The sequence below is a fragment of the Bufo bufo genome, chromosome 2, assembly GCF_905171765.1.
Source record: "Bufo bufo chromosome 2, aBufBuf1.1, whole genome shotgun sequence".
Classification (NCBI taxonomy): Eukaryota; Metazoa; Chordata; class Amphibia; order Anura; family Bufonidae; genus Bufo; species Bufo bufo.
The window spans coordinates 445,018,032-445,039,385 of record NC_053390.1 but is presented as its reverse complement, the minus strand read 5'-3'; the positions used below and the strand labels follow the sequence as shown (position 1 = coordinate 445,039,385).

At 40.6% G+C, this 21,354-nt stretch overlaps 1 protein-coding gene across 1 annotated transcript in view; it reads left to right on the top strand.

Moving 5' to 3' along the window:
• Positions 1 to 2,758: 2,758 nt before the first annotated feature.
• SHC2 (SHC adaptor protein 2) overlaps positions 2,759 to 21,354 on the top strand; it is an 87,894-nt gene continuing 69,298 nt past the window's right edge. Inside the window, exons 1-4 of the mRNA XM_040420397.1 lie at positions 2,759 to 3,304; positions 12,231 to 12,301; positions 17,599 to 17,659; positions 17,780 to 17,899. Coding sequence (XP_040276331.1) covers positions 2,759 to 3,304; positions 12,231 to 12,301; positions 17,599 to 17,659; positions 17,780 to 17,899 — 798 coding nt within the window. The remainder of the gene's footprint in view (positions 3,305 to 12,230; positions 12,302 to 17,598; positions 17,660 to 17,779; positions 17,900 to 21,354) is intronic.

Below are 21,354 nucleotides of genomic sequence, written 5' to 3'. Positions count from 1 at the left end.
GATACTGCCAGCTCTCCGCTGCGCTCCGGTAGCGGAAACCCACGTACTGGGCGCACGGAGAGGTGCTGGTACTCTCCAGGGCAATTTTTGGAAGTGGCGGTACTGAGTACCGCCGCGTTCCGGCCCACTTCAAGCACTGGTTAAACATGACCCCTAGTAATTCTCATTTCTTCTATTCTTAGAATTTCTCATAATGCAAAGTTTCAAATGTTAGTAATGTGGGAATTAACCTAATAGGCAGAACCACAGCTGACTTCAACCTCAGTCTCCATGTATGCAATAATTGCAAAATGTAACAGCAGCAGCAATAGTATCAGATGTCCCTGGAACATCCAGAAAATCAATTTGCATGTGAAATGCATAGGAAACATAACCAATTCTCTCTACCTTACAGGTTTGCACAGCATTAGGGCATAAAGATACATAAGTTCATAATGATGGACAGTGTATGTTTAGCAATATATGTCTCCATTCCATAACCATTATTTACTCTTCACGCCATATAGACACACCTCCACTGCTGCATCCTGGAACAGTTTATTTAACAATCAGTTCAGGTACAAGCATATAACTCAGTGGATAATCTGATATGTAAACAGTGTAGAACAGGAAGGCATGCGTGTGTGTGTTTTATTTCCTATAGGGTATGGCTACATGTTCAGGTTTATGCATGCAGTTTTGGAAGCCAAAACCAGTAGTGAATTAAACAAAGAGGAGAAGTTGTATCTGTCTTTTGTAGTATCTATCCTTTTATTATTGACTCCTGATTTTGGCTTCTGAAACTGCATGCAGAAACCTGACCATATGGTCGTACCCATACTATTCCTAGCTCAAAGTTTAAGACAGATGTATATTACGTAGTTATTACATGAGTTTAAAAAATGAAAACAAAAAAATATCAAGTTTGTGGTAATGCAGAAAACATACTTTGAAAACGTAGAACAATTTTCCATAGTGGCAAAATTTGTTCTTGACCTCTGGATGACATACATGTGTATGTGGAGGGGTGGCATTGAGAGTAAGGCCAACGGCTATCTAAAGTTTATGGCTTTAAAGCCTATCTCAACCTAGTGCTCTATTCATCCAGGTGAGAGGTTGTGTAACAATGTTGGTGATCAGGTCTGCAATCCAAGTAAATGACACAATTCTCTATAACAGTCTGTAATGATGCAGAATATGAAGCACTTCAAGGAATTCTATTATCGGAAGTTGTACCGCAAAGGTTAGTGGAGTGCAAGGAAGAGAGACTAGCGGTGGTCAGATGTTTGCTGTGTTTGATACACAGAAGAGGGGACACTTGTGGTTAAAAGTATGCAGAGTTTGATGCTGGCAGGCGTGATGTAGTGTCGTCATCGTACCTGCTGTGACTAGCTGCCAGACAAGCCATTCCTCATAGGAAAGTGGACTTGATGAGTATTTATTTTGGAGACACAAAAGGAACACCAGATTGTGTTGGGGGCATTATGCTGTATTGGTGGTGCATAAGGCCAGAGGATAATTCATCATGGGGACACCGTTCTATGATATCCATATGCCCTGATAAGGAATATAGATAGATTTTACGGTGAGACAAACCTTTTAACAGCTATACGATGAGTGTAAAGCCCTTCTAAAGGTCATCAAGTTCACCCAATGTTATATTTTTTCAGATTTCTGTTCCAAGCTTTTCACATGTGCACATTTGACATTTACGCATACATGTGACACATTCACATCATGCAAGCTCATAAAACTAATTGCTCCCCCAACCTCGCCATAGTCAACTTTGCTGTTGATGACTCCCCTTGATGGTCCAGTGCCAGTAGCGGTTCACACTTTTGAGATAGAAGCATAACATTCTGGTTCCTGAAATGAGAAACTTGAGAGGTATTTTGCAGTGAACATCATATCTACTTCTGAGTTTGTGTGTTCTACATACCTAAGTAAATCCGCTCCTGATTTTTGGCCAGAATGTTTTTTTTTTGTAGTAGGCCTTTTTGAGTATATTAGTATGTGTCATGCCACATATAAAAAATGAGGGGCAGCACTCAATTTCAAAGTGACAATATTTATTCAAGTAACATTTATACATAGACAGGTCTTCACATATATTTCTTAAGTACCACTTTATCAGGCCATTTTATATAGATACCTGCATATTCTATATCCTGCTGATACATGTATTTTATAGCCTCCTGATACATGTAAAAACACATAAAATGAGAAATACATTCACCTTCTCATACTTCACAGAGATTATTGTATACTCCAGACATTTGTAGAGCAGAACATTCAATGTAACGTGAACTATAAAATATGAGATAATTTACAGAAGCATCATAGTTGCCAGTCCTTCCTGGTATGCAGTTTTTGGAGCCCAGAATATGTAAAACCTTGTTTTCTGGAGATTCTGGTTGCTTAGAAACCTTCCAGGAGAGAAGGGCAAGGCATTCACAAGATAAACAAAGACTTTACTATAGTACATGACATAAGGCATTATATTATAATCTGTATAATGTAAATCTTTTAAGTTTCTTTTTTATTAACAATCCTGATATGTATGGGTTTGTTTTAAAGGGTGGGGGATGTGTTGATACTATGGCAGGTTCTGCTGACCTGAGCTGGGATGTTGCATGCGGTGGGGGCACATGAGTAATATAAGAATGACATCATCTTGTGAGAGTGGATCCTCCCGAGGGAGAAGAGAAGAACAGGAGGAGGGAATGAGAGAGAGAGAAGCTATCACTCTGAAAGCTCTGGATGGATCCCAGCACACGGCATGCTGGCTGACTCCAAGTATGGACGCTTTCGCAATGAGTCTGTAACTTCATCAGAGGAACAGACAACTCTGCCAGCCGGAGCTATGAGTGGACAAGTGGATCCTGGTACACAAAGCACATCTTCATCATTGGGTCAACCATTCTCAGAACCTCAATGCCCAGAAGAGCAGGATGTAGCTACAACCTTCTGCATGATGATACCCAGGATGGGACAATGGAAATTCTCAAGTCCTGCAGCTTTCCTCAGCCGATCCCCATCTAGTGCTAGCAAGGATCTGTCCCTGGAAAAGTCAGGAGCTTCTGGGGGCCTAGGATCAGTATTTGGAGCCTGTGATCCTGTTTGTTCGACACCTTGTACTCTGCAGGTGATAAACCGGTTGCGAGGAGGAGCAGGAGGAGGAGGCAGAAAAGCTTCTCGGACAGAAACATATAAATTGCCAGGGGAAGAATGGACTCGTAAAGGGACTTTGATCAGCAAACCAGCTCAGGGATGGCTTCATCCTGATGATCGATTGCAAGGACCTGGAGTATCTTATATTGTGAGGGTAAGTGGTAATACAATGAACCAAGGTTCAAATAAGTAGAAAGAAGGAACATGAATAAACATATAGGGTGGGGCTTTCTGAGAGTAAAACGGATGCATTAATGTGACAAAATAGGTATAGGGAACAATAAACTTGAGACTGAAGGCCATTCATCTAAATTAGGTAAGTAAAACCTAAGACAAAGGTGGTGATATACAGCTAGAAAGATTGCACTTCGTTACGATGGCCAATATCACATTAACTTATTCCATCCTGAAGGCCCTAAACACTTTAAATGATACGCCCTATGTCCCACAACATTCATATCTGTGCATTTCCCTTTAATGGCTCAGCACTGCGAGAGCACTGCGCAGTGTTATGTTCTGCTACCTAATTGGATAGTTCTTGGCTTCCTTAGTGCTGATTTGTAAAAGTGCTGATGCAATGTTTTTCGCCTTTGTTTTGCTGTGCGCCGATTGGACGATGGCTTCTTTGTTTTGAAGGAGCTAAGGAAGGGCTGGTGAAACCATATTACATTCTAGAACAGCTTTTATTTTTACATAGTCCTCCCAGCATCACCAACCATACCACTGACAACACCATATCAATTTTAGTGTGTGGCCTTAAAATTATGTATTACTTATTATTAATATATTCTTTAGTATAATCTATAAGATTGCTCAATGTCAGAATTATTTTAGGATATTTCCAGGATATTTGCAGAGGTTGACCGATGGCATCAATACATTTACAGAATTCACTTGCTCCCTATCAGTTCTGTACTAATAGATCTCTTCTGATCTTGGCAGCTTCATGTCATGTACATGATAACATAAGTGGACATTTTCATTGGATCCCCTTTGTTACTTTTCTCATTATGTCTGTTAATGAGCTAAACCAGAAGGGTGTTCTCCTTCTGACATACCTTCTGGAGATTTTCAAATTTGCTGCTAAATTAGATCAATTTCATTACAAGACGAGACCAAGATGCAGAAATATGGATACCATAGAGATGATGTAATAGGATGAGGTCTGAGGAATATAAAATGAGCTGCAATGTTATCTTTTTGATTTTAGAACAGGATTAGAAATAATATTTGCACTAACTTGCAAATTTCCATTAACCATTAATGTATTGTATGTCATAGGATCTGCTTACTCTGTCCTTTTCATAAAGGACTATTCTTTTCAATTTAATAATGAGCTAATCAATGTGTCATCACATGTTTTATGTACTCATCATATATGGCAAGCTAATAGGATGAGATCATCTGGAGACACAAATGCACACATCACTTAGAAGTCACATGGGGCCTCCCCCGTCATCCACGTCTGTTTTACACATGTCTATCATTGCCCTTAAGAGGGAAGGTCAGGCTACCTTCTAAGCATGGAGATCTAGAAAATTCCAAAAAAAAAACCTCATAACTATACATCTATTAGGAAGTGAAATACTCATTCTGTTGCTTTTTAATTGAATACACTGACAAGGAGACCATGGTGGGGCAGGCCTTTATCAATATGCATATTATGTTTTCCATCTGCATTTCTAGTATTTTTTATATCAATAACTTTAATCTTATTTCATGTTCATTAGGCGGAGTGCATTTAGAATTTTACACAAATTCCGGAAAACGCTGCTTTACACTGGCCAAAAATTGGGGTAATTATCAGGAAGGGTCATTCATAAGAATGCTCTTTTTGATAACTGCCGCATGTAAAGGTCCCTCCAATCACCCGATGAATGAGGAAACTATTGTTCTTCAGGCGAAAGCATAGATGATGTGGACACCAAAATCCCTGGCATTAGGGATAAACTGGGATCTGCTGCCTAAAAACAATGAATCTGTATGGGACGTTGACTACTCATCCCCATACAGAGGAGATGATTGCTGCATGTAAATGCAGCTTTTGGGTAAAAAGATTGTATTAATTACTGGGGGATCATGGTACAGAAAAATTCCTCTAGTTTAGAACCTTGAAGGGGTCGTCTGCTTTTTACTATTGATGACCTATCCTCAGGACTCCATACTTTTAATGACAAAAAACAGAGCAGAGAAGGCAGCGCTGCTTTCTCTTCAAACAGCTGATTGGTTGGGGTGCTAGGAGTTGGACCCCTGCCAATCTGATATTGATGACCTATCCTGAGGATAGGTCATCAATAGTAAAAAGCACACAACCCCTTTAAAGCGGTTGGCCACATTATCTTTATTTTTCCAACACATAACACACACTCGTTTACTAATAAATCAGACAATCTGTATGGATGTCTTGATTTGTATAGCGCCACCCCCTTGCTTAGTCTCGTGTTCATCACTGACTGTGGGAGTGCTCTAATCCCAAAATGACCACAATGGAGGGGCATGTGATCAGATCAGTCCATCAGTGGCCTCAAATGAAGAATACTGTGCATAGCCATGTTGGGATCAGAGTGCCCTAAAGTCAGTGATGAATATTGGACTAAACAATTGGGCAACATTATACAAATCAAGATATAGGTGCACATCTTCTTATAACTATATTAAGTAAGAGACTTTATGTGCCACCACATTTGGCAAAAAAATTAAGTTAAAGTGGCCAATCACTAGTAATCTGTCACACAACAAAAATAGTAGCATACAAGAATAATTGTAATTTAGTTGATAATCTGCCACTTGGTGGGTCCACAGTAGGACCACGGTAGGTATGTTTTTGGCAATCCACAGACAATTTTCGATTCTGTCCTAATGCCTTCTGAAGATTGTGCTGAAGACCCCAACAATTTGTTGATGTTAGTGTTGATATGGAAATGTCAGTTTGATAGTCTTAATCATGGAGGCCCATGAAAATCACAGTAAAGCCCCTGGTAACATCTGCATCATGAATTTCATTCGTAATGGAATCTGTGTCAGTGCCATATCTGACAGCTGATAGAAACCAGGGGCACGAAATACACCCCACTAACTTATAATTGGGTGCATAATAAAAGTTTCTAAACTGAAATATGAACTATGATTTTTCATATTAGCAACAAGAATGGAGATTCATGTACCATTCAGAAACGATTTTGCGGCCTTGCTAAAAAAAAGTTCTTCTCCATTATTCTGCACTCAACACATAATAATAAGTAAGTGAACACAGAATGTTTGAAATCTTTGCTAATTTACTGAAAAGGAAAACTAAAATATTGCATTGACATAAGTATTCAGACCCTTTACTCAGGACTTATTTTAAACACTTTTGGCAGTGATTATAGCCTTAAAGATGACCTGTACCCTTACCTGCAGTAAGGGTACAGAGGGGTGTTAACCAGTTGTAGGCGTGTACCAGCACTGACTGGATAGAGTGTCCAGTGATGTATTATTGTATTCAGGGCTCTGGCTGGGCCATTCAAGGGCACTCACAGAGTTGTCCCTAAGCCACACCTATGTTGTCTTGGCTGTGTGCTTAAGTCATTTTCTTGTTGGGAGGTGAACCTTTGGCCAACTCTGAGGTTCAGAGCACTCTGGATCAGGTTTTCATTAAGAATATCTCTGTACTTTGCTCTATTCAGCTTTCCCTCAACCCTGACCAGTCTCCCTGTTCCAGCCTCTGAAAAACACACCCACTGCATGATGGTGCCACCACCATTCATTACTGTAGGGATGGTATTGGGCAGGTGATGAGCAGTGCCTGGTTTCCTATAGACATGATGCTTAGAATTAAAATTGAGGCCAAAAAGTTCAAATTTGTTTTCATCATACCAGAGAAGTCTGATGGTCATTCAGATGCTTTTTTGCAAACTCCAGACGGGCTTTTTTTTATGAGAAGAGGCATTTTACTGGCCACTCTGCTATAAAGCCCAGATCTGCAATAATGGTTTACCTTCTGGAAGTTTCTCCCATTGCACATAGGATCTTTGCAGCTCAACCAGAGTGACCATTGGGTTCTTAGTCACCTTACTTACCAAGACCCTTCTCCCCAGATTACTTAGTTTGGTGAGGCAGCCAGCTCTAGGAAGAGTTCTGGTTGTTCCAAACTTCTTCCATTTCAGGATTATGGAGGTCACTGTGCTCTTTGGAACTTTCAGTGCAGCAGAATTGTTTATACCCTTCTCCAGATCTGTGCCTCCACACAATCCTGTCTCTGAGCTCTACAGCCAGTTCTTTCCTCCTCTGATATGCATTGTCAGCTGTGACATCTTATATATACAGTGGTGTGTCTTTCCAAATCATGTCCAATCAACTAACTTTACCACAGATGGACTCCAATCAAGGTGTAGAAACAAGATGTTCAAGTGAAATGGGAGGCCTCTAGAGCTAAATTTCAAGTGTCATAACAAAGGGTCTGAATAATTCTGTCCATGCAAAATTTTTCCTTTTTAATAAATTTGCAAACATTTCAAAAATTCTGTTTTCAAATTTTTTTTTTATTAAGGTTAAATTCAGTGCAGAATGATGGGGGAAAACTTTATTTTTTATTTTAATACAATGCCGCAACATAACAAAATGTGAAAAAAGTGAAAGGGTCAGAAGAATTTTCAAATGCATTGTATATGCAACTTGTGCTACTGCTGCTTTAACAATAATAATAGTAGTTCTACGAGATCACATGTTTGGAGCTCCAATGAATCCTATCCATGCTTCACAATTATTGGTCTTTAAGTAACAGTATTTTAGTGAGCCATGAATTCTAATGGCGGTTGGAGATTAAAGAGAGCTTAAACAGTTCTTGTACAGGGGCACCCTGTTGTTGGTGTCTTCCTTTTGGGTAACCTACACTAAGTAAGTTTCAGGTAAACAGTTGTGTCTTCACAACTGTGATTCTGTCTGGTAAACCGCTGTGACATCACCCCTTTCAGTCAGGTGTGCTCTTGTGACATCACAAGTGGGTTTTAGCAAGGTATTTGCAGTGACAGCACAACTGTTTGTGAGGTATACCTCAGTGATGTCACAAGTGGTTTTCAGACAAGTGTGTATCACTTAAGAAACAGTGACATATCAAGTCAGTTTTACAGGTAACTGCTGTGACATCACAAGTTTTTCGGTCAGCTAAGCTAGTGTGACATCACAAATGGGGTTTAGTTAAATAAGCTGTGATTTCTTTAGATAAGCAGTTGTGACCTCACAACTAGTCAGCCAAGTTACTTATGGACGGACAGGTGTGGTGCTGTTTCTGGAAGCAAGAAAGGGTTGCAAATGAGGTTTTAACAAGCTCTGCCTCTAATGCCACCAGATTTAAGGCAGCTATCCTATAAGTCAATGTTCGACCCTTTCAATAGGCCTTGAGACATGACTCGGATATTAAATAAGCCAGCATCTCATCTGCATACAGCTGTTTCAGGGTGATTAAGCCATGGTTTTTTTAAACCTGCACAATCCCTTCAACAATAAGGATCCTGATTATTCTTCCAATTGCTTTAATGTGGAATGAGGTGAACACAGCGTCTACAGAAATAAAGCTTAATATATTTGTTTTGGCTTTGTGACTGATAATATATCAGTATAAAAAATTGTCCCACCCATCATAAATACACAATCCTTGTAGGACAAAAAGGAGTTTTCCGGTTATAATGATTTTTATGCAAGTGCCCGCAGCCTACCTGATGAAACATAAGATCTGTACTTACCTGCTCCACGCCGCTCTGGTCCCCCTTGCTGCCTCTACTGCCTTCATCTTCCAGTCCTCGTACGGTTTTCTTTTTGAGGTGAATGGGCATAACTGAAATAAAGTGGCCTAAATGGGAGGAAATGCTCAAAAACCCCAAACACTGTGGCGTGTTTATAATCGGGGGAGCAATTCCTCCGCATGTGATCCATTGCTAACGGCAATCCCCAGCAAGAATGCATACAATGGAGGATGTTGGCAGCGGACCACATGCACCATAAAGGCATCCTACACAAGATGGGATAATGTGTGGATGCAAATATAAAAATACATAAATCACTGCGAAAGGTGCACCACAATGATATGCAACTGACAACACTGGCTAATCCCTCAGGCTGATGTTAAGAACTGAGACTTTAGCCAATGAATTCCTGTCAGGAACACATCAGAGCCCTTTTGCACCACTGTCAAGGTATCTCAGTGTGGCATGGGTTCCTACCACTAGACTACCTACGGTGTGTGAACATGGTCTGAAAGGTGATAAGATCCAACTTACAGCCAAACTCCTACATACCTCCATAGTGAAATCACTCAGGTAGTGGGAGAGATGATAAGGCTGAGGGATTAGCCAGTGTTGTCAGTTGCATATCATTGTGGTGCACCTTGCGCAGTGATTGGTGCATGGGCATAGTCACATGCACTGCTCCAGCAAGTAACTGGCTTCTGAGGTGATGTGGCCACAAGCAACACATCACCGCTGAAGCCAGTGATTGGCTGGAGAGGTGCATGTGACCATGCCCGTGCACTACTGGATGTAAACAGTGGAGGGACTGGAAAATAGAGACAACAGCGGCAGCGTGGAGGACCAGACCTGCGTGGAGCAGGTAAGTATGAATCTTCTGTTTCAGGAGGCAGGCTGCGGGCACTTGCTGAAAAGTCAATATAACCAGAAAGCCGCTTTAAGCCGGTCATGCTTATTAGATGTGTATCGGCCGAACCCAATAATTCTGCCGAGAATGGTCATCTAATGTGTATGGGGCCTCTCGACTGCCCCGCCAGCAGATGTTGAGGTAGATAAGGAATCGGACAGTTGACCTGTCAGTGGCTTTCTCTCCATTTACTATACAGGCACGATTGGCCAAGCTGAGCCTGCATCTGTATGGGAGAGATAGCTATTCGGCCAACAGTATGGCTGGCCTTAGTGACTTGATTGCGTCACAGTGCCAGAATGGCTAACAATGGCTCCAACATCTTGCTCCCAGTTACAATAAGAGAATCAAGTACATACCAGAGCAGTGATGGCTAGCCTCCAGCAATCCAGCTGTGGTGAAAATACAACTCCCAGCATGTTCCATTCATTTCTATGGAGTTCTGAGAACAGCCAAGCAAGTGTACATCTTAGGAGTTGTAGTTTTACCACAGCGGGAGTGCCGGAGGTCAGCCAACACAGTACTAGAGTGTAGTGTGAAATACAAACAAAAGAGATTAACAGATGATACATTTTATTGGGTCTAATGAGATGAGGTTTATTAGTGCACAGAGACAACTGACAAGAAAATTGTCTGACATCATACAGTATTTTAAAACTGTCCCGGATCCAGCAGGACAGTCCCAGTTTTCAGGTGGCTGTCTGGCGGTCCCGGGAAGGCTGCGGAATTTCAACAGTATCTGCATCCTCAGGTTCAGATACAGTTGAATACAATAGTGAAGCAGGGAGCCGTACCACTGTGGCCTGTGTCCTTCCCAGCAGGTAGGCGAGATTTAGTGATGTCATCACACCTGCTGGGCAGGAGGCTGCACAGGCTGTGCTCCATTGTGCTTCATTGGGGGAACAAGGCTAGATAAGTGTTACTTTTATATGTTATTTAACCTACGGGGACTGCACTGCTGTAAGGGGAGAACTATGGAATAGCAATATTTTGAGAGGGCAGAACTACTGTAAGAGGGGCAGTGAGTGGGCAGCACTATTGTGTGGGGGCACTAACGAGGCAGCACTACTGTAAGGGAACACACAGAGAGGGCAGCACTATTGTGAGGGGCAACTAAGAGGGCAGCACTATTCTAAGATTAGCACTAAGTGATCTTTCTTACTGTAATGGGGCTCTCAGGGGGCATAACTTTAATCCTTTATGCCGGATCACCCTTGGATGCCATTATAGTCAATGGGAATCTGGCAGTGCGTGGCTCCGCTGGATACAGTAAACATAGCCTAATTCTCACTCATTGAATTTGTGCTTGTGCATTTTACTCCATATTTGCTTAGTGCTAATTTAATAATACCTAAGAAAGGTAAACTTAGACTAGAGAGCATAAAGAAGCACCTAACTTATTACAGTGGCTAATGCTGGATGATAAGTCTGGTGTATCTTTAGACAGTCTAGTCTAAATTCATATCACCTTATAGTTGCATTCTGGTGCACAGTATCACAACTTAAAGGGGATGTTTCGCCTCGTACACTAGGATATGTCACCAATGTCTGATAGGTATGGGTCCCACCTCCGGGACCCGCACCTATCTCTAGAACAGCGCATGCAAAGTGAAGGAGATCGGACAGCGCATGGGTGGCCACCCTCTATTCAATTTATAGGACTGCTGAAAACAGTGCTTACTCAGCTATTTCTGTCGGCCCCATACAAGTGAATAGAGCGGTGGCCGCACTTGCGCAGAACACTTTCAATTCATTTCTCAAACTTCTGAAAATTGCTGAGAGTGCCGCTCAGTTATTTTCGACAACCTCAGTGAGTCCAAGGGGTGGGACCTGCAACTTTCTGACATTGGTGGAATTTCCTAGCGATATGCCACCAATGCTTGAGATAACACAAGCCCTTTAAGCCACTCCACCTATTGAACCACAATGCTCACTCATTTTCATGGCCCTGACAGTTATTAGCTTAAAAAAACTACTTGCTGGTCCCTTGTGGACCACAATTGTGATTTCCTGGCCATTATCATTTGCACTGTTGAAGCAATTCCCTCCTCCATGAGGTGTCCCCAAGCGGCATATGGCCACTGAGTCCAGTGAATTACTACAGCAGTGCACGCAATGAGGGATGGGACATAATACTTCCGGTCCATAGGAGAAGCAGAGGGTACAGGACCATTGGTGCTGGAATGGAACACCTTCGAATAGCTGAGTGACTTTTCTTTCTTTATGCTAATCACTTTTAGGGCCTTATCTAAAATTGCGCTTGGGTCAGACAAACCCCTTAAGGTTTACAGAAATTGAGTTGCTATACTGTGTCTGATATTGCAGCGCAAAGTCATGAGCTTTGGTCTATAGCTTTAAGCGATCATACGCCATCCTTTAAGAAAGATATTAAAAAGTGTGTCTTTCCATCTGAAAAGGCTTCAAGTTCTGTTGTTTCATGTGTTACCTTTTAGTACATGGGATGCATTGAAGTTCTACGTTCCATGAGGTCTCTGGATTTTAATACAAGAACCCAAGTGACAAGGTTGGTAATAAAAATAACATGTACTTGCCTGCCATATGCTTTGACATGTTATTGGTTTTGATGCTTTTATTATGCTTCTAATAAATTTTTTTTTTTTTTTAAACAAGCCACTTAGCCATCATTAAAAAAAATCCTACCATCATGTATCTCCATGACAGTCCTTTGTGTAGGCTGATTCTACATTTATGTGCTAACTTTCTGCTAGTGTTTTAGCAATTTTAAGAGGGGGAGATGGGGATGTGGTACCTAGGAGCAGGGGCACTTTGGAGTCTGGACATTTGCCTCTATTGCTGCTATGCAAAGCCATCAATTCACTACTTTACTGCACTTTGAAGGGTTAACTTGCACTGTGATTTATGTCGTTGTGTGCACTTGTGCTGTTTTATAATTTTGAATTGCATTGTATATGAAATGTCCTGTTTCCACTGTTGTTGCACTGTATTTGCACAGAATTTTGGAAAGACTTAATGCACAGCCAAATCATACTAAAAAACTTTTAGTTCTAGATCAGTTAGAAACTTTATAAAAGTAGATCAGTCAGACCACCTAGTTGTCTGCAGATAGGTATCAGTTTTTACTAAGGCTACTTTCACACTGGTGTTAATATTTTCTGGTATTGAGATCCGTCATAGGGTCTCAATACCGGAAAAAAAACGCTACCGTTTTGTCCCCATTCATTGTCATTGGGGACAAAACTTAACTGAACAGAACGGAATGCTCTAAAATGTATTCCGTTCCTTTCTCATACTGGAGAGCAAACCGCTGCATGCTTTCGATCCTGGGATGCGGAGCAAAACTGATCCGTCCCCATTGACTTGCACTGTGGGTCATGATGGATCCGTTTTCTCTGACGACACAATCTGTCACAATAGAAAACTGATCCGTCCCCCATTGACTTTCAAACCCGGCCACTGCAGGGAGAGTAAAGGCTCTACAAGGGCTAAAAACTGAGGTGATTATTGGGAAGGAGCAGGCAGTTATCGGGAACTTCTGAGAGAGTAAAGGTCCCTCTCCTAAGGTTGAAAACTGGGGTGATTATTGAGAAGGAACAGGCAATTTTCAGGAATGAATGAACTGCTTACTCTGTCTGTATAATTGGGCTTTAAAGGACATCTGTCAGCAGGTTTGTACCTATGAAACTGGCTGATCTGTTACATGTGTGATTGACAGATAAAAGCATCTGTGTTGGTGCCATGTTTATATGTGCCCCCATTGCTGTGAAAAATGAAGTTTTAATATATTTAAGGACCCAGGATGAAATGCTCGCCCTAAATGGCTGGTACTTTGCGCCCCAGGAGCAATTCTCCCCCCATGTGCGGTGATGCGATCAGCAGCACGGATCAGACTGTGTAAGACGCTGACAGTTCAATTCAGTACAATACAGAATGTATTGTACTGAATTAAAACAGGGATAAAACCCTGAAAAGGTGAAGTCCCACAGTGGGACAAATATAAAAAGTAATAAAAAGTGAAATAAGTGTTTTTTTATAATAAAAAAATAAAAAGTTTCAAGTAAAAAAAAAGCAGCATTTTCCCAAAATAAAGTAAAAAATTTTTTAAAAATAGGGAAAAAAAAGAAAAGTAGACATATTAGGTATCACCGCTTCCGTATCGACCAGCTCTATAAAAATATCACATGACCTAACCCCTCAGGTGAACACCGTCAAAAAAATAAAATAGAAACTGTGCTAAAAAATCCATTCTTTTGTCACCTTACAACTAAAAGTGCAACACCAATCGATCAAAAAGGCGTATGCCACCCAAAATAATACCAATCTAACCGGCACCTCATCCCGCAAAAAATGAGCCCCTACCTAAGACAATCGCCCAAAAAATAAAAAAAATATGGCTCAGAATATGGAGATACTAAAACTTTTGTTTCAAAAATGCTTTTATTGTGTTAAATGTAAAAAAAAAGAAAGAAAGTAGACATATTAGGTATCGCCGCGTCCGTAAGAACCTGCTCTATAAAAATACCACATGACCTAACCCCTCAGGTGAACACCGTAAAAAAGATAAAATATAAACGGTGTCAAAAAAGCAATTTTTCGTCACCTTACATCACAAAAAGTGTAATAGCAAGCGATCAAAAAGGCGTATGTACCCCAAAATAGTGCCAATAAAACCATCATCTCATCCTGCAAATAATGAGACCATACCTAAAACAATCGTATAAAAAATCTCATGATACCCTACCTAATACAATCACCCTAAAAATAAAAAAAACTATGGCTCTTAGACTATGGAGACACTAAAACATGATTTTTTTTTTGTTTCAAAAATTATATTATTGTGTAAAACTTAAATAAAAGAAAGTATATATATTAGGTATCGCTGTCCGTAAGAACCTTCTGTATAAAAATATCACATGACCTAAACCCTCAGGTTAACACCATAAAAAAAAAAAAAGGTGTAAAGGCCATTTTTTGGCACCTTACATCACAAAAAGTGTCATAGCAAGCGATTAAAAAGTCATACGCTCCACAAAATCGTACCAATCAAACCATCATCTCATCCTGCAAATAATGAGACCATACCTAAAACAATCGTATATAAAAAAAAAAAACTATGGCTCTCAGAATATGGAGACACTAAAACATGATTTTTTAAAATAAAAAAAGCTATTGTGTAAAACTTAAATAAATGAAAAAAGTATACATATAAGGTATCGTCGTATCCGTAAGACCCTGCTGTATAAAAATATCACATAAATTAACCCCTCAGGTGAACACCGTAAAAAAAAACGGTGTAAAAAAAAAAGCTATTTTTTGTCACCTTACATCACAAAAAGTGTAATAGCAAGCGATCAAAAAGTCATACACACCCCAAAATCATACCAATCAAACAATCATCTCATCTCGCAAAAAATTTGACTCTACCTAAAAAAAATATATGACTCTCAGAGTATGGAGACATTAAAACATGATTTTTTTTAAATTCAAAAATGCTGTTATTGTGTAAAACTTAAATAAATGTAAAAAAGTATACATATTTGGTAACGCTGCATCTGTAATAACCTTCTGTATAAAAATATCATATGACCTAACCCCTCAGGTGAACACCGTAAAAAAAATAATCTAAAAAGTGTGTCAAAAAAGCAATTTTTTGTCACCTTACATCACAAAAAGTGTAATAGCAAGCGATCAAAAAGTCATATGCACCCTAAAATAGTATCAATCAATAGTGTCATCTCATACTCAAAAAAATGAGCCCTTACATATGATAGTCGCCCAAAAAAAATAAAAATATATGGCTTTCAGAATATGGAGACACTAAAAAATTTGGTCATATTTGGTATTTTCGCGTCCATAACAACCTGCTCTATAAAAATACCATTTGATCTAACCTGTCAGATGAGCTTTGTAAATAACAAAAAATAAAAACAGTGCCAAAACAGCTATTTAAAAAGTGTAATATAGAGCAACCAAAAATCATATGTACCCTAAAATAGTAGCAACAAAACTGCCACCTTATCCCATAGTTTCTAAAATGGGGTTACTTTTTTTAGTTTCCACTCTAGGGATGCATCAGGGGGTCTTCAAATGTGACATGGCAGCTTAAAATTATCCCAGTGAAATCTGCTTTCCAAAAACCATATGGCGTTCCTTTCCTTCTGCACAATGCCGTGTGCTCGTACAGCAGTTTGCGACCACATATGGGGTGTTTCTGTAAACTACAGAATCAGGTCAATAAATATTGAGTTTTGTTTGGCTGTTAACTCTTGCTTTGTTAGTGTACACCTAAAGAGTTAACAAAGTTTGTAAAATCTGTTTTGAATACCTTGAGGGGTGTAGTTTCTATTATGTAAGCCTCACAAAATGACTTCATAACTGAACTGGTCCCTGAAAAGTGGGTTTTGGAAATTTTATGAAAAATTTCAAGATTTGCTTCAAAACTAAGCCTTCTAACATCCCCAAAAAATAAAATGGCATTCACAAAATGATCCAAACATGAAGTAGACATATGGGGAATGTAAAGTAATAACTATTTTTGGAGTTATTACTATCTATTATAAAAGCAGAGAAATTGAAATTTGGAAATTTTTCTAAATTGTTGGTAAATTTGGTATTTTTTTTATAAATAAAAGTGACATTTTTTGACTCAATTTTACCACTGTCATGAAGTACAATATGTGACGAGAAAACAATTTCAGTATGGCCTGGATAAATAAAAGCGTTTTAAAGTTATTACCACATAAAGTGACACATGTCAGATTTGCTAACAATGGCCTTAAGGTGAAAATGAGCCCGGTCCTTAAGGGGTTAAAGGGATTCTGTCACCTGGATTTTAGTGATAGAGATTTTAACATCATCACATCAGTCTTCTCGTTTTGTATTAAAATATAATAGTATTACTATGTCATTAATATGGTAATTACCTGAGTAAGGAGCCAAAGGGGCTGTCCCTCTGGCCGTTGGAGCCCAGCCGTGCCCCTTCTCCTGGAGCCCAGCACCGCCCCACTGCTAATTTATTCACTCCTCATTGCTGGCTGACGCATGTGCAGTGCGTCCTGTGAGACCGATTCCATGCGCTGACATGTGTATCCATGGCGCATGTGCGAGATTATGGCTCAGCAAACGCATTACGTCCGGCGATGAGGAGTGAATAAATTAGCAGTGGGGCGGTGCTGGGTTCCAGGAGAAGGGGCGTGTCTGGGCACCCACGGCTGGAGGGACAGCCCCTTGGGCTCCTTACTCGGGTAATTAACATATTAGTAAAAGCGATTTTCTAGACAAATGACAACACTTAGGGTAGTAATACTAGTATATTTTAATACAAAACGAGCAGACTGATGTGATGATGTTAAAAGATCTGTCACTAAAATCCAGGTCACAGAATCCCTTTAAGACTATTTGCATTAGGCCTCATGCACATGGCCATGTTCCACGGCCGAGAGCGGTCCGTGGTAACCCGGCCGGAATTCCTGCTGACAGCAGGAGCGCACTGCGTCATTGGTTGCTATGACGCCGTGCGCTTCATGCCGCCGCTGCACTACAGTAATACACTGGTATGATCTATACGAGTGTATTACTGTAGTGCAGCGGCGCCATGACCGTGTGCATGAGGCCTTATGCAGACTTTTGCAGAATTTTAAAGCAAAAAAAAAAGTACCACATATGACCACCATGCTGCAACCTTAAAAACAAGCTATATAACCACTGTGTGTAAACATATGCCTGATTATTTACAGCACAATAACGTTATGCTGAATAAAAACCATTATGATTCTTTTTATACTTACTTTTTGTTATTGATAGGATTAGATTTAAAAATTTGTGCTTATTTTTATGTCACAGAGAAGCCATCAACAGACTTTATGAGGCTGTTCCTGGTGTGCGAGGGACCTGGAAGAAGAAGGTGGGTTTAATATTTTGCTTTCTATTGATCACAACTAAAGGTTTGATGAACATCATCTAGATGAGAAATGCTGGCAATATTTAACATGTCTTATTCAATTTTTTTTTTCTTTCTTCAAAGGTGCCTAATAAATCTCTAGCTTCAATCTTGGGTCGAAGTAATCTTCGTTTTGCAGGAATAAGCATTGCTGTAAATATATCCGTCGAGGGACTGAATCTCAGTATACCAACCACTCGTCAGGTATAGACCAGTAAAACCCATTTTTTCATTTCAGTATACTCTACATCAGGGATCAGCAACCTTCGGCACTCCAGCTGCTGTGAAACTACAACTCCCAGCATGCAAACATGGTCGGCTGCTCTGACAACTCACATAGAAGTTAATAGAGCATTCTGGGAGTTGTAGTTTCAGAACATCTGGAGTGCCGGAGGTTGCTGATCCCTGGTCTACATGATAGGACACCTATAATAAGAAAACCATGTTGGCATTTAATATGTGGATGAATTACAGAGGGCTGTGCTCGGATGTTACCCAGTGAATGGGAGTTACCAGAAACAGTTGACACTTACGTAGGGCTCATGCACACGGCCATTGCCGTTTTGCCGGTTTGCAAGAGACAGATACCGGCCACGTCTGTTCCACATTTTGAGGAATGGAAGGTCCTGCCCTCTATAGAAATGTCCTATCCTTGTCCATAATAGGACATGTTCTATTTTTTTCCAGGGCACAGCAGAATAGACATACGGATGCGGACTGCACACCGCATCTTTTGCAGCCCCATTGAAATGAATGGGTCAATGGTGGCTCAGTGATTAGCTCTGGTGCCTTACAGCGCTGGGGTCCTGGGTTCAAATTCAACCAAGGACTACATCTGTATAGATTTTGTATGTTCTCAGCCATCAAAGGCCACAATGGGAATACTCCTTTAAATCAAATTTTTGCATTATTATTTGGTTGGTAAATGTGTTTTTTTTTCATGAGACTTCCTCCACACATAAACTTGGTGTGGTGTTTTTTTTTCCAGTGCACAAATCTTTTTCAATTTGACATGTTTTTTTTTTACAACTTTTTTGTGTTTCTGCTAAACTTTTGTAGCTTTTTTTCAAATTGTGTGTTTAATGCATCAATGCAATATGCCAGGAAATTAGAAAAAAAATGACACAGCCAAAGCAAGCTGTGATTAAAAGAAAACAACACGGACACATGGACACAATAATGCATATTTAAAAATGCAACAAAAACAGCAAAAGATGGCAAGATAAAACTAGGTGTTAATCCAGCCTTTCTCAGTATGCTCATGGGTGACACTGTAGAGGGAATGAACCCATTTAACAAGAAAAAGGATAAAAGTGTAACTATCGTTTTAGGTAATTTTTCAGACTAAGCTGTTGTATGTGTATGAGGATGTTTGTAATGCTGTTTCCATATTTCGACTAATTTCTTGCATTTTTAGCAGTTTTTCCTTCTGCAATCTTTCTGTAATTCTCAGTTTATTTCTGAGCTGGTGGGTGGACACTAGCTGAAATCATGTCTACCCATACACAGGACATGGAGAAACAGGGATTCCTGCTCCATAACTCTCTGTAGACCTAAGAAGCAGCAACCGTAACTGAGGGTATTACGTGGCAGTGCTGACATATCTTCACCATGGATGGATCTGAGCAGTGAATTGAAAGTTAGTGAAGATCAGGGGGAGCAGGAAAGGAGCATGTTTAGAGGAGAAGGAACATCTTTTTCTGATAATTTTCTTATATTTGCCTGTACTATTCATTTATGGAGAAAAATGAAACAACAGTTATTCTTTAAAGGCACTGTACTCTATTTTATAGTAATCTGGTATGTTTATGTCAGTCCATTTCATATTATTGCACTGGTTTTCTTGCTTAATTTTTTTAGACCTGGCATGAGTGGGGAGAAGTTGCAGATTGCGGCACAAAGGACCTTTGCGCCGCCGTCTGTGGTGCCAGAAATATGCCTAATTTAGGCGTATTTCTATTTAATAAATGACCACCTATGAGTCAGCTGGAGATAACTAAGTGCTCGTATTGTGGGTGTCTGCTGCTCCATTCAAACAGTAAACACGGAGTCCCATTCTTGTGATTGATGGGGGATAAGGGATGGAGTCTCACCACACTGCACTGCTCTGTGTCTGAGGGCAGTCATAAGTGACACAGAGCTGCTTTCCCCTCACACTGCAGGGTCTACATGTTCTCCTAGGCGACGCAGCTTGAGGCTGTCTTCCCTGTTAGCTCCTAGGAGACCAGTGTAAAGCTATATTTCATAGACCTACACTGGATAGTCAGCACACACAGATAGTACAGGCAGGCAATGTTTTTCAGGAGGTTTATATAACGGCAGATAATAAATCACTGTATATACCAGGGGTGTTGCTAGGGTCTCAAAAGATCTGGGGCCGAAACTCCAATGAATATGGCCCAGTTCTCTAAGTCACCCCCCCACTCCCCTCACACAATGCATTTTGCTGTGCTTGCTATACAGCAGCACATACCTCTCACATCCAGTGCCTCCCAGGTGACGTCTCCTCCGATGTAGATCTTCTCTCTCATCATCTTCTCCACTAGGTCCGGACAACTTCTTTCAGCCGCCTCGTCTCTGCAGAGTGTGACACACAGACATCTTAGCTTCCTCACTTTTCTATCATCATCTCCCAACCTGGAGTCCCCACAGTGTTATACTGCTGCTTGCTGTGCTCCCCAATACCCCCAAATACTATCCTTAAGAAATAATACTGCCCCCCATAGTAATAGTGCTTCTCCTAGTCCCACCAATAGTAATTCCCTTCTAGAATGCCCTCATTAGTAATACTGCCCCCTACAGTGCCCCCAACAGTGATAATGCTCCCCAAGAGTTCCCAATTAGTAGAAGAGCCCCCAGTATTAATAATACCTTCACAGAGCCCCCAGTCGAAATAAGGCCCCCTATTGTTCCCCCAGTGGTGATAAAGCTCTCTACAGACCCCTCAGTAGTAATAAAGCCCCCCGTAGTGCTCTCAGTAGAAATAAGGCGGATCTATAAGTCCCTCCTATAGAGCCCCCAGTAGTAATAATAATGCCTATAATGTCTCCTGGATTTATAATACCCCTACAGTGCCCCCAGTATTTATACTGCCCCCTACTGTTATAATGCTCACCCTGAAGTGCCCCCAGTATTTATAATGACTCCAGCAGTGCCCTCTGAAGTTATATTCCTCCCTCCACCATACAGTCCCATATAAATAACATCACACCATCACTTCTGCCCCCTCCAAAATGCAGTCCTATGTAAATAACATTACTCCCCTCCCTTCAGTCCCCCCAATATATAGTCCCATGTAAATAACTTTATTTCCCTCCCTTCAGTCCCCCCAATATATAGTCCCATGTAAATAACTTTATTTCCCTCCCCTAGCCATAGAGTCCCATGTAAATAACATCACACCATCTCTCCAGCCCCCTCCAATATACAGTCCCGTGTAAATAATATCCCTCTCTATCTACAGCCCCCTCCAAAATACAGTCACATGTAAATAACATCACCTCCTCCCCAGCCGCCTTCAACATACAGTCCCAAGTAAATAATATCACCCCCTTACTAGCCGCCTCCAACATGCAATCCCATGTAAATATCACCCCCTCAACATTCAGTCCCATGTAAATAACATCACCCCCTCCACCGGCCACCTTCAGCATACAGTC